This window comes from Salmo trutta, chromosome 7 (assembly GCF_901001165.1).
Source record: "Salmo trutta chromosome 7, fSalTru1.1, whole genome shotgun sequence".
In the NCBI taxonomy this organism is placed as follows: domain Eukaryota; kingdom Metazoa; phylum Chordata; class Actinopteri; order Salmoniformes; family Salmonidae; genus Salmo; species Salmo trutta.
This window is the reverse complement of record NC_042963.1, coordinates 13,284,481-13,298,661: the sequence shown is the minus strand read 5'-3', so window position 1 is coordinate 13,298,661 and position 14,181 is coordinate 13,284,481. Positions and strand designations below refer to the sequence as shown.

At 45.6% G+C, this 14,181-nt stretch overlaps 1 protein-coding gene across 1 annotated transcript in view; it reads right to left on the bottom strand.

The window, feature by feature from the left end:
• The window catches only part of LOC115197778 (transcriptional enhancer factor TEF-3), a 31,204-nt gene that overhangs the window by 3,916 nt on the left and 13,107 nt on the right, over window positions 1–14,181 (bottom strand). The window contains exons 5-10 of the mRNA XM_029759573.1: window positions 12,066–12,200; window positions 11,909–11,952; window positions 11,583–11,644; window positions 11,267–11,397; window positions 10,742–10,915; window positions 5,897–6,037 (exon numbers count right to left, since the gene is read on the bottom strand). Coding sequence (XP_029615433.1) covers window positions 5,897–6,037; window positions 10,742–10,915; window positions 11,267–11,397; window positions 11,583–11,644; window positions 11,909–11,952; window positions 12,066–12,200 — 687 coding nt within the window. The remainder of the gene's footprint in view (window positions 1–5,896; window positions 6,038–10,741; window positions 10,916–11,266; window positions 11,398–11,582; window positions 11,645–11,908; window positions 11,953–12,065; window positions 12,201–14,181) is intronic.

The window sequence follows — 14,181 nt, the reverse complement described above, 5'->3', positions numbered from 1 at the left end:
AAACAGTTCCATGAGGTAGTCACCTGGAATGCATTTCGATTAACAGGTTAACTGTTAAAAGTTAATTTTGTAGAATTTCTTTCCTTCTTAATGTGTTTCAGCCAATCAGTTGTGTTTTGTGACAAGGGTCAAGAAACCCGAGTAATGGACATTAAACCGGTGAAAATATGTCCTTTGGGCTGATGAATCCAAATTTGAGATTTTTGGTTCCATCCGCCGTGTCTTTGTGAGAGACGCAGAGTAGGTGAACAGATTCTCCCCATGTGTGGTTCCCACCGTGAAGCATGGAGGAGGTGGTGTGATGGTGCTTTGCTTGTGACACTGATTTATTTAGAATTCAAGGCACGTTTAACCAGCATGGCTTCCACAGCATTCTGCAGCGATACGCTATCCCATCTGGTTTGCACTTAGTGGGACTATCATTTGTTTTTCAACAGGACAATGACCCAACACACCTCCAGGCTGTGTAAGGGCTATTTGACCAATGAGAGTGATCGAGTGCTGCATCAGATGACCTGGCCTCTACAATCACCCGACCTCAACCCAATTAAGTTGGACCGCAGAGTGAAGGAAAAGCATCCAGCAAGTGCTCAGCATATGTGGGAACTCCTTCAAGACTGTTGGAAAAACATTCCAGGTGAAGCTGGTTGAGAGAATGCCAAGCGTGGTCAAAACTGTTATCAAGGCAAAGGGTGGCTACGTTGAAGAATCTCAAATCTAAAATATATTTTGATTTGTTTAACACTTTTTTGGTTACTACATATGTGCTATTTTAAGGTTTATATGTCTTCACTATTATTCCACAATGTAGATAATGGTAAAAACAAAAAAATCCTTGAATGAGTAGGTGTGTCCAAACTTTTGACTGCTACTGTATGTTTAATATATCATGAGCTGGCCACACTGAAAATACATTAGATTATTTCATAGATGAAATTCAAGGTAATACATGTATAATTTAACTGATATATGGCAAGATAGCTATAGCATTAAACATAAATGATGATGTCCCCGTTGAATGTCATTACATTATAGCTAATGGCCCATAGGGCTCTGGTCAAAAGTAGTGCACTACATACGGAATAGGTTGCCATTTTTTATTTAAAAATGTTTTATTTAACCAGGTAGGCCAGTTGAGAACAAGTTATCATTTACAACTGCGACCTGGCCAAGATAAAGCAAAGCAGTGCGACAAAAACAACATAGTTACACATAAACAAACGTACAGTCAATAACACAATAGAAAAATTGGCGCCCCCCCTCGGGTTGTGCCGTGGCGGAGATCTTTGTGGGCTATACTCGGCCTTGTCTCAGGATGGTAAGTTGGTGGTTGAAGATATCCCTCTAGTGGTGTGGGGGCTGTGCTTTGGCAAAGTGGGTGGGGTTATATCCTGCCTGTTTGGCCCTGTCTGGGGGTATCGTCGGACGGGGCTACAGTGTCTCCCGACCCCTCCTGTCTTAGCCTCCAGTATTTATGCTGCAGTAGTTTATGTGTTGCGGGGCTAGGGTCAGTCTGTTATATCTGGAGTATTTCTCCTGTCTTATCCGGTGTCCTGTGTGAATTTAAGTATGCTCTCTCTAATTCTCTCTTTCTTTCTTTCTTTCTCTCTCTCTCTCTCTCGGCGGACATGAGCCCTAGGACCATGCCTCAGGACTACCTGGCCTGATGACTCCTTGCTGTCCCCAGTGCACCTGGCCGTACTGCTGCTCCAGTTTCAACTGTCCTGCCTGCGGCTATGGAACCCTGACCTGTTCACCGGATGTGCTACCTGTCCCAGACCTGCTGTTTTCAACTCTCTAGAGACAGCAGGAGCGGTAGAGTTACTCTGAATGATTGGCTATGAAAAGCCAACTGACATTTCCTCCTGTTCCACCCTCGACAACCACTGTGAGTATTATTATTTGACCCTGCTGGTCATCTATGAACATCTTGGCCATGTTCTGTTATAATCTCCACCCGGCACAACCAGAAGACTGGCCACCCCTCATAGCCTGGCTCTTCTCTAGGTTTCGGCCTTTCTAGGGAGGTTTTCCTAGCCACTGTGCTTCTACACCTGCATTGCTTGCTGTTTGGGGTTTTAGGCTTGGTTTCTGTACAGCACTTTGTGACATCAGCTGATGTAAGAAGGGCTTTATAAATACATTTGATTGATTGATGTACAGTGAGTGCAAATGTAGAAGAGTAAGGAGGTAAGGCAATAAATAGGCCATAGAGGCGAAATAATTACAATTTAGCATTAACACTGGAGTGATAGATGTGCAGATGATGATGTGCAAGTAGAGATACTGGGGTGCAAAAGAGCAAGAGGACAAGTAACAATATAGGGATGAGGTATCTGGGTATGCTATTTACAGATTGGCTGTGTACAGGTACAGTGATCGGTAAGCTGCTCTGACAGCTGATGCTTAAAGTTAGAGAGGGAGATATAAGATTCCAGATTCAGTGATTTTTGCAATTAATTCCAGTCATTGGCAGCAGAGAACTGTAAGGAAAGGCGGCCAAAGCAAGTGTTGGCTTTGGGGATGACCAGTGAAATATACCTGCTGGAGCGCGTGCTATGGGTGTGTGTTGCTATGGTGACCAGTGAGCTGAGATGAGGCGGGGCATTAACTAGCATAGACTTATAGATGACCTGGAGTCAGAGGGTTTGGCGACGAATATGTAGTGATGGCCAGCCGAGGAGAGCATACAGGTCGCAGTGGTGGGTAGTATATGGGGCTTTGGTGACAAAACGGATGGCACTGTGATAGACTACATCCAATTTGCTGAGTAGAGTGTTAAAGGCTATTTTGTAAATGACATCGCCAAAATCAAGGATCGGCAGGATAGTCAGTTTTACGAGGGTATGTTTGGCAGCATGAGTGAAGGAGGCTTTGTTGCGAAATAGGAAGCTGATTCTAGATTTAATTTTGGATTGGAGATGCTTAATGCAAGTCTGGAAGGAGAGTTTACAGTCTAACCAGACACCTAATATTTGTCGTTGTCCACATATTCTAAGTCAGAACCGTCCAGAGTAGTGATGCTAGTCCGGCGGGAGGGTGCGGGTAGCAATCGGTTGAAGAGCATACACTTAGTTTTACTTGCATTTAAAAGCAGTTGGAGGCCTCGGAAGGAGTGTTGTATGGCATTGAAGCGCGTTTGGAGGTTTGTTAGCACAGTGTCCAAAGAAGGGCCAGAGGTATACAGAATGGTGTTGTCTGAGTAGAGATGGATCAGAGAATCACCAGCAGCAAGAGCGACATCATTGATGTATACAGAGAAAAGAGTCGGCCTGAGAAATTAACCTTGTGGCACCCCCATAGAGACTGCCAGAGGTCTGGACAACAGGCCCTCCGATTTGACACACTGAACTCTGAGAAGTAGTTGGTGAACCAGGCGAGGCAGTCATTTGAGAAGCCACGGCTGTTGAGTCTGCCAATAAGAATGAGGTGATTGACAGAGTCGAAAGCCTTGGCCAGGTCGATGAAGACGGCTGCACAGTACTGTCTTTTATCGATGGCGGTTATGATATCGTTTAGGACCTTGAGCGTGGCTGAGGTGCACCCATGACCAGCTTGGAAACCAGACTGCATAGTGGAGAAGGTACGATGGGATTTGAAATGGTCGGTGATCTGTTTGTTAACTTGGCTTTCAAAGATTTTAGAAAGGCAGGGCAGGACGGATATAGGTCTATAACAGTTTGGGATATAGGATATAGGTCTATAACAGTTGCTGCAGGGGTTGCAGAGATGTTGGCCGGGGTAGGGGTAGCCAGGTGGAAAGCATGGCCAGCTGTAGAAAAATGCTTATTGAAATTATCGATTATCGTGGATTTATCAGTGGTAACAATGTTTCCTATCCTCTGTGCAGTGGGCAGCTGGGAGGAGGTGCTCTTATTCTCCATGGACTTTACAGTGTCCCAAAACTTTTTGGAAATAGTACTACAGGATGTAAATTTCTGTTTGAAAAAGCTAGCCTTAGCTTTCCTCACTGACTGAGTATATTGGTTCCTGACTTCCCTGAAAAGTTGCATATCGCGAGGGCTATTCGATGCTAATGCAGAACGCCGCAGGATGTTTTTGTGCTGGCCAAGGGCAGTCAAGTCTGGGGTGAAGCAAGGGCTATATCTGTTCTTAGTTCTACATTTTTTGAATGGGGCATGCTTATTTAAGATGGTGAGGAAAGCACTTTTAAAGAGCAACCAGGTATCCTCTACTGACGGAATGAGGTCAATATCCTTTGATACCCGGGCCAGGTCGATCAGAAAGGCCTGCTCGCTGAAGTGTTTTAGGGTGCGTTTGACAGTGATGAGGGGTGGTCGTTTGACCGCGGACCCATTACGAACGCAGGCAATGAGGCAATGATCGCTGAGATCCTAGTTGAAGACAGCAGAGGTGTATTTAGAGGGCAAGTTGGTCAGGATGATATATAAGAGGGTGGCCATGGTTACGGATTTAGGGTTGTACCTGGTAGGTTCCTTGGGACGTGACCAGTGAGTCAGGGTGAGGAGGAGTGTAAGTGATGTCTTGTGATTTGTGTGGCCGTCTGTTGTAGACCACAGATCGCTGAGTAGTGAGTTGAATCCATCCCTACCACTGGTTGGGTTATTAATTTACTCTCAGAGTGATAATCATTACGTTCATGAACAGTCATGATCTCAAAGGTTGAGATGGCAGGTCTAAAACATTTATTTTCATGCCAATCCTGGAGTCTCCATAAAAACTTGGTTGGTTGACCATCTCGAAATAATCAAGTTTATTTATGTACTATAAACCTACATGCATGTCTGTCTTTATCTACACATCTATGGTATGTATTTTGTACTGTATATGCATATTGTATGTATACTAGGCTTGGGCGATATACCGTTTATACCTTATACATGGGTATTTCGAAATACCGATATGATTTTCAATACCGCAAAATATAAACGGTATTCAAAATCATACTATCGGTATTTCAGGGGTGGGTGCTACGCCACTGCTTATAACTAACTATAAGTTAACTATAAGAAATCTAAGATGTGTCAAATAAATGATATCCATCTCAGGCCTCCAGCTATGCCTTTGGTTTGCTAACTTACTAAGTGGTTAGATGTCGAGATCAAGCTTCTTGGTTACAGCAGAGACATTCAACCCCCTCCTGGATCAAGATCCCTGTTGCCTTAATAGTTTTGTGTGAAATATAAAAAATAAATGCGTTTAATAGCGGCACTTGTGTGCACTTCCGGTAATACCTTATACCCCGGTATGGTATAGAAACAGTATGAAGATTAGACTATCTGGATACCACCAAACCCTAACATAAACAGTATGTAGTGTGTACTAAACATTAGGAACACCCATGCTCTTTCCATGACAGACTGACTAGGTGAATCCAGGTGAAAGCTATGATCCCTTATTTATGTCACTTGTTAAATCCACTTCAAATAAGTGTAGAGGTGACAGGTTAAATAAGGATTTTTAAGCCTTGAGACAATTGAGACATGGATTGTGTATGTTGCCATTAGAGGGTGAATGAGCAAGACAGAATATTTAAGTGCCTTTGAACGGGGTATGGTAGTAGGTGCCAGGCGCACTGGTTTGAGTGTGTCAAGAACTGCAATGCTGCTGGGTATTTCACGCTGAACAGTTTCCTGTATGTATCAAGAATGGTTCACCACCCAAAGAACATCCAGCCAACTTGACACAACTGTGGGAAGCATTGGAGTCAACATGGGCCAGCATCCCTGTGGAACGCTTTCGACACCTTGTAGAGTCCATACCCTGACGAATGGAGGCTGTTCTGAAGGCAACAGGGGGTGCAACTCAATATTTGGAAGGTGTTCCTAATGTTTTGTAAACTCAGTGTATATTGCATGTATATTTACTAGATCTCTATTCATGGACCTGGAACAATCCGTTGTTTCGCGCTCACCTCTACTTTCTCCACCACCTGCTTTCCGAAGGAGCAGACCTTGGTGGAGGAGGTGATGATCATGTTCTCAGAGCTCTCGTACTGACTGGACACGCCGTAGAAGAAACTGCTGTCGTCCTGTAGGTTGGCACTCAGATCAGCCTGCACAAAGAGAGGAACCACACACCCAGTCAACAACAACAGATCAGCCTGCACAGAGAGAGGAACCACACACCCAGTCAACAACAACAGATCAGCCTGCAGAGAGAGGAACCACACACCCAGTCAACAACAACAGATCAGCCTGCAGAGAGAGGAACCACACACCCAGTCAACAACAACAGATCAGCCTGCACAGAGAGAGGAACCACACACCCAGTCAACAACAACAGATCAGCCTGCACAGAGAGGAACCACGCACCCAGTCAACAACAGATCAGCCTGCACAGAGAGGAACCACACACCCAGTCAACAACAACAGATCAGCCTGCAGAGAGAGGAACCACACATACAGTTAACAACAACAGATCAGCCTGCAGAGAGAGGAACCACACACCCAGTCAACAACAACAGATCAGCCTGCACAGAGAGGAACCACACACCCAGTCAACAACAACAGATCAGCCTGCAGAGAGAGGAACCACACACCCAGTCAACAACAACAGATCAGCCTGCAGAGAGAGGAACCACACATACAGTCAACAACAACCTGAAGAGAAACCTGTATGTCACTTCAGTCATAACACATCAAGCTTTCTTTCAGTAATGCCAGGTTCTTCTCCTCAGTTAATATACTTCATTTTAAGGAACAGGGAACGTGTGTGTGTGTGTATATGTCTTAGTTGGCTTTCCAAAACGTATTTCCCCAGTGTGACGGCTCAACAAAGCCTGCGACTGATTCTCTGCAAAGCCCAGCAGCCTCTATTGCTGTTGCCTGTGTTGACTTAGCTTAGGCTGCCAACCCAGCCACTGCATTCCCAAGATGCTGTGTCTAGCTGTGGCGTTAGTCCCGTCTGGGCCTCTCTGTCAGGTGCATCCAACCTCCTGTCTGTCTGAAAGTAGAATCTTCCCCCTAACGGTTAAGGGAAGGATCTGGGTCAAGGTAATCTGTTCCTAGATCTGATTTCACATTTAGACGAGGTGTCATCTCTGTCATGGTAGAGAAAGACAGACAAACATTGAGAGGGCTTTACCTTTTCCCCTCTCAGGCTCGTCTCCTAATTGGCCATTAATACAGCGCTCAGCCTCTCTTCATCGCCCTGCTCCTCGTCTTCATCCCTCGCTCCTGTAATTCTACCATTTGTCTTCATCCCCGAGGCCCTGTGACCCTCCCAGAACCCGCGCTACCCCCCTTCTTTAACGGCCTGCGAGGGAATTCATCCAATTACAATCAACAGCCCACAATTGGCTGATTAGATCAGCCAGGCCGGGCTCCTGTGTAACAATTTACAAGGGCCGTCTCAAATCGGATTCTCCGGGCACTTCAAAGGCGCTAGACAATACGTTAGGACAGGGCCATGGGCACTACGGGGAGCAGGCTGGGCCGGCTGTGGAGCTGGAAATTCAATCTAGAATGCCATAGCTTTGGAGATGTGCAAGCAGCCTGTCACAGTCGCCATGACAACCGGCCAGAGCCTCAGGACGCCCCCAAGTCATGACCCGGCTGGCTGGATGCATTGATGGTTGTTTGTGTGTGTTTTGTCATGGGTGCCATGAGGGTTAGGACAATCGGACCCACTATAATATGATGTGGTGAGGTATCTGGCGCTAGCAGCAGTCATATGGGGTTGTTTTCTCCAGTCACTCTGAGCTAGCTGTGTATGTATGTGTATGTGTATATATATATATATATATATATATATATCTCACTCATGGGTGCACGAGCCCAACAGAGCACTGAAATTAAGAGGCTACCGTAATAAATGGCTTGGACACATTCCCCTCCCTTTCTCTCCCACTTTCATGATACATGGCTGGGTCCCTCGCTCCCTCCTTCCCATTAACCCTGCATCAAGTGCCATGGCTCTCAGCAGCTGCTTCTTCCAAGGGGGGAGATGGCGGCTTCATATGGGTGTCACTTACCAATGTCTTATCTCTCAACAATAAATAAGGCTTCAGAGGAGCATGTGAGGGGGACTAACAACTCATGTACAAGCCAACTGGAGGGGGGGGCACATTTTATATTTGGGAATGTAGAGTTGGGATGTAAAGGTGTGACTGAAAATCTTCATTCTGTAGAATATAGCGTGTATAAGTAATGTTTCTGAAGCAAGTTATGCACATTCTGCGCAAAGAAATGGTCAGAGAAGATGGTCACTCACTCTCTCACTGTGCATTCCCTCTCTCTTGGTTGGGGGGAATCTATAAATAAGTGGATGCATGTGGGGTGGGTTCAGCCAAATAGCGAGTGGACAGGTGCCCAGGCTCAGGTTTCACCAGTGAAAGAGCAGCCCTGCCACTCTCCTGCCCAAGGCTGCCGTCACACACGCCACAATGTGTCCTCTATACCCGCTGTACCCATGGGCAGAAAACAGCCACGTCTTAACAGATTACTTTTAATTTGTTTCAAACAGAAATCGCTAATAAATTCCTTTAGCTCCAGTCCTAAAGCTATCCTAACACAGTTAAAGGCCCAGTGCAGTCAAAATTCTGTTTTATATCATATTGTACAACAGCTGATGAAACTAACTCTAAAAGTGTATATTTTTTATCAGGGTTATTTCCTGCTAGTTGAAAGTACAATCTACGCAGGACCTTCTAATCAGCAGATTTAGATGGGGGGGGGGGGGGGGGGTTGCGGCTTTCTATGGTGACATCACAATGCGGTAAATTGGTTAATAGACCAATAATAAAGAGAATTCTAAACCGATCTGCCAATAACAGTTGGTTTTCAGTTTTCCCCTCCCCACTCAGACTACTCCGACAGTCCTAGCAAAATGCTTGCTTAAGAAATAGTATTTAGCTAAAAAGCTATTTTTGTCAATTTTTATGGAACTCTGTTAGAGTAGAGTAAGCAGGGCCGGATTAATGCAGGGGCTTACCGGGGCTGAATCCCCTGGACCCAGGCCCGTGGGGGGCCCAAAAGGCAGCAGAAAAAGAAAACAAATGAAAAAAGTATTCAAAACTATACAAACTATATATATTACTCAGTAAATACTCTTTTTTTTTTTTTTACTGCAACTGCCAACCTCAGGAGGATTCAGGAAGCTGCTTTCAATGAGTGTAGACAGCCTGCTGCCGCTCTAATTATTAGATGAGGGGAGGTAAGGGGCCCACGTGGGTAACTGGGGGGACCTGCCTTGATTGGGTAACTCATTAATAAAAACCAAAAATGTAACTGCATAATAAATCAATATGACTGGTCAATTGTGTGAGTCAGGGGCTGGGCCCAAGCCCATAAGAGGCCCAAGAAGCAAAAAAAAACAAAAAAAAATAACGTCATTGTTTTTTATTTTATCCAACCACAGGAGCCCGCTCTCAATGTTTAAAATACACCAGAGAGCATAATTTCGCCACAGATCAACATTTTATCACAAGCTCATACAGGTAACTGCCAAAATAAAGGAAACACCAACATAATGTGTCTTAAAAAGGTCTTGGGCCACCACAAGCTGCCAGAACAGCTTCAAATTCACCTTGCCATAGATATTACAAGTGGACCTAAACCACGCCAGGAAACTGCACCCCACAACAAACTTTGTATCCTTCATTTGTGTTTCCTTTATTTTGGCAGTTACCGATTGCCTACAGTTGGGAAGGCCGCAATTTGGGCAGAAGGCTTTTAGAACCTCTTAACCTGGCAATTTGAGTGTTAAACTCATGGGTACACTAGCAATGGCTGCCAGTCCTGACTTGAATGGGAACAGACATCTATGGATTATATTTCTATGGTTGGTTGTGGCTGTCTGCCTTTTGCAAATTTCAAAATACAAATTGGGGGAAAAATTGTGTTTGGAAAGCAAGGGCCTACCGCTGAAAAGAGAAGACTAATATGTCTGTAGAACCAATAGAAACAACTTGTTCTCAACAACTCCCTAACTGTGAACCAATCATTTCATCGCTGCAACTCCCCAACGGGCTTCGGAGAGGTTGAAGATCGAGTCATGCGTCCCCCGAAACATGACGAGTCAAACCGCTCGCTCCTTAACACCCGCCTGCTTAACCCGGAAGCCAGCCGCACCAATGTGTCGGAGGAAACACCATTCGACTGACGACCGAAGTCAGCCTGCAAGTGCCCGGCCCGCCACAAGGAGTCGCTGGACCGCGATGAGCCAAGTAAAGCCTCCCCGGCCAAACCCTCCCCTAACCAAGACCTATGGGTCTCCCGGGTCACGGCCGGTTGTGTGACAGCCTGGGATCGAACCTGGGTTTGTAGTGACGCCTCAAGCACTGCGATGCAGTGCCTTGGACCGCTGTGCCACTCGGGAGGCTGAGCCTATGATTTATTAATCTGGCCCTGACAGTAAAGTACTTATTTGTTACTCAGAAATTTGAGTGATTCTCTGCTTTGCTTCTCTATGATTCTAGTCAGAAAGCATAAAGACACACTAACACACAGTTTTGTATCGCAATCCATGTGTGGACCAAATAATTGATTCCCACCCAAAATTATATTTTCACTAACCCTAAACTGAACCCTAAACCCAAACCGTATCCCCTAACCTTAATTGTAACCCTAAACCTTAAATAGCATTTTTCCTTGCGGGGACTGGCAAAATGGCCCCACTTGTCCAAATTGTCCTTGTGAGGACATCTGGTACCCAAAAAGGATAGTTAAACAAAAACACACACGAACACAGAGTCACACCTGCATGCACACACAAACACTACAATGTGGCCTCTAACACACACCCCGCTTTGACTCACCCAGAACTTGACGAGGAAAAAAGCGTTGGGCGGCCCCTTCTCAAACAACTCCTTCATCCCTCCTTTCTTCTCAGGGAACTTGTCGTAGATCTGCCGGATGTCCACTGCCTCCAGGTACGGGTCACTGAAGGTGGGGTTGGACTGAGCGATGTGTACAAACAGGTGCTTGTTAAACTGCAAAACAAAGGGGAGAGAGAGATGTTGATTAGTATCAAAGCACTGCTTCAGTTCATGGTCAAGATGCTGTCATGGCCTGAGGAAGGAAGTAACACCTTTAGAAAAAGGCTTGTTGGATGAAAGTGAGCATAGATATTTATTAAAAGCTGTATGTCGCACACTTGTACATTGATGAGATCTGAAATGTTGCTTACTAATTTGCAGTGCCCCTATTAACTAAGGCTGCATTTAAAAAAGGCAGCTCAATTCTGATTCTTTTTTCACTAGTTGTCGGTGTCAACGCAGCGTACGTGAGATGATTATGGAGGCTTATCAGGCAGGACGAGGGGCTACTAAGTGACTACTCACGGTCTCTGGGTCCTGAGGCTGCTCCAGGAAAGCAGAGAACTCTAGCATGCGAAGCTTGGAGCTGGCGATACTGCGTCCCTGCCACGGGGGGGTGCCCGGCGACATGGACAGCCCTGCTGTGCTCTCATAGCCTGGTGAAGAGGAAGGGTGGGGGCCAGGGGTAACAAAATATACCAAAGGTTTATAAAATGTTACATTCTGTCTTTCTCTGAGCTTTGTTGGAGCTCTTCATTGGCATCTTGTGTATTTCATCACTTGCAGACCATGACAGCATCTGTCGACACATAGGGATGTGAGGGAAGCTGGGAAAACCCACCTGTTATGGGGGGCGGGCCAGACGCTTGCATGGCGTAACTCTGCTGGGAAAAGGGCTTAATGCTGGAGAGACGAGACAGGCAGTAGACACATTACACCCTCACCCGCCTGACCCCGCACACACACACACACACCTAATTGACTGACCCTTAAACACACTGGGGGCTCAGCTTCATCAACTAAAGTGCTTTTTAAATAAGATGTTTCTCATATTCAGTTTGGATGGATTGCGATTTCCATTTATTCCATTGCAGTAAACCAATGCCTTTTGACAGACAGGACAGACATACAGAGAGTCAGGCACGCACACACATGGTTTTAACTTACTCTTCAGGACCCCTAGGCTGTCCTGGAAGGCCGCCATGCCAAAACTAAAGAAAAGAAAACATGGAAACATCTTTAATTACACACACTACCTCTCCTTCTATATGTGTCCCTCAGTGTTGCCCAAGGACAGGGTGTGTGTGTCCATGCACATACTCACCCCGCCAACAGTGGGATACGGCGGCCTGGACAGCCCCTGCAGAGCCATCTTGTTCTGAAAGGCAGTGGCGGAGATGATCTGGGCAGAGGACATGGTGGCCATACTCTGGAGGGCCTTGTCTTTGGCAGCCTGGTCCTGCAGACACACACAGCAGGCCCCAGGGGTCAGACAAACACGCTTTCCACTTTAGTCAGCGACCTGTTTTCCTGGGAACACTTGCCCCACTATGTTAGTTGGGTGGGAAAAGAGGGGCGGAAGGTTGCATCATCCTGTGCTGGTCTGGGAGGCTGGGTGATATTGCAGTCAAGGGCCCTGGAGTCGAAAGTAAGGTTTATAGCCTTGGCAGAGGCCGGGAGGTGTTGACAAGCAGTCTACGTCTTTGCTAGAGGTCAGAGTTGGAGCTGGCCCTAGCCCTGTCAGAGGGCTAGCGCCATGCTAATGCCAATCAAGATGGTTCACGGATAAATGCTAACGCTAAGCAGGAGACATGGTGGCTACCAGAAACGGCAGTCATTCCTGTCTGATGTCTTTGGTAAAGCGTTATTGTTCTGTGCACGCGTGTGTCCATGTTGACTTCAGCAGTTTCCAAACTCATCTGGAACGACAAACATTCTCAGCCCAACCCTTTAATGCAAGGCCAACCAGCACATTCTTTTTCCCAGAACCGGCCGACACAAAGGCATAGCCAAAATATGGGGAGTACATCAGCTAATGTTCTCAGTTACAAGAAAGACCTATTTAAAAAGGCCTGTCAAAGGCTTGTGACCAATGCTGAGGCCCAGTGGCCGCCGTCCAGGGAGACGGAGAGCTGTGTCACCTGGTGTGTGTGTGTGTGTGTGTGTACGGACGCATGCTTGCATGTGCGTGTCTGTGGTGAGAAACGTAAACACGCAAGCGCAGGGGACGGAATGTGTAAGGAAAGTTCTCACCCACCAAACAGGAACACTTTTATTGAAATACTTATGAAATGCCTGGAAGGAACAATACAAACATTAATTTATATCCTGACAAATGCATTTGTTCATATTGTGCACAGCAAGCCTCAAGCCAGGGATGCTGGAGCATATTTAAATTGACTGTGGGGACTTGTAGAGATGCATCATCTGTACTGAGCATTGCTTAAAACGCTCATACAAATGAAGGGGGTGCTATTTAATACAACCCACTCTCTCTGTTTCTAATTGTTTTGTGTCTCTATATTGTTTTCACTGAAATGTAGGAATGGGAATCCATTAGAAATTCCCTATCGCCATAGTATATTTAGTTATTTTTTTCATGGAATCAAACCTCAAAATGAGAAGAGAATAACATGGGTTAAGGTACAATGAAGACCATAGGAAGTGTTCCTGGTGATCTCAGCTGTGTGGCTTTAAAGGAACAACATCATGGTTACAGCCAAGCACCCCCACAGCCTCCCCAACAACCCACCATATTAACTTCACACGTTCAAAACATCAGCATGCTACTCCAAATGACCTGCATAGCTAGTGCTGTAGCAGACAGAATTGGAATGGGTAGAATGGTAGACATTCCCATTGAAAGCAAGGTCTCTACAAATGGTATGTGGACTGAGATACATTGGTGAGGAGGATTGGAATTTGAATATCTTGTGTTCTAAACGCAATCGTGAAAGGTTGAATTGCGCCTCCATTTTGGCAGATCCTGCATAATTTAGAACCCGTGATTGGTTTTTCTACACATTCCATTGCTACAGTGAGGGGAAAAAAATATTTGATCCCCTGCTGATTTTGTGTTTGCCCACTGACAAAGACATTTTCAGTCTATAATTTTAATGGTAGGTTTATTTGAAAAGTGAGAGACAGAATAACAAAAAAATCCTGAAAAACGCATGTCAAAAATGTTATAAATTGATTTGCATTTTAATGAGGGAAATAAGTATTTGACCGCCTCTCAATCAGAAAGAGTTCTGGCTCCCAGGTGTCTTTTATACAGGTAACGAGCTGAGATTAGAAGCACACTCTTAAAGGGAGTGCTCCTAATCTCAGCTTGTTACCTGTATAAAAGACACCTGTCCACAGAAGCAATCAATCAATCAGATTCCAAACTCTCCACCATGGCCCAGACCAAAGAGCTCTCCAAGGATGTCAGGGACAAG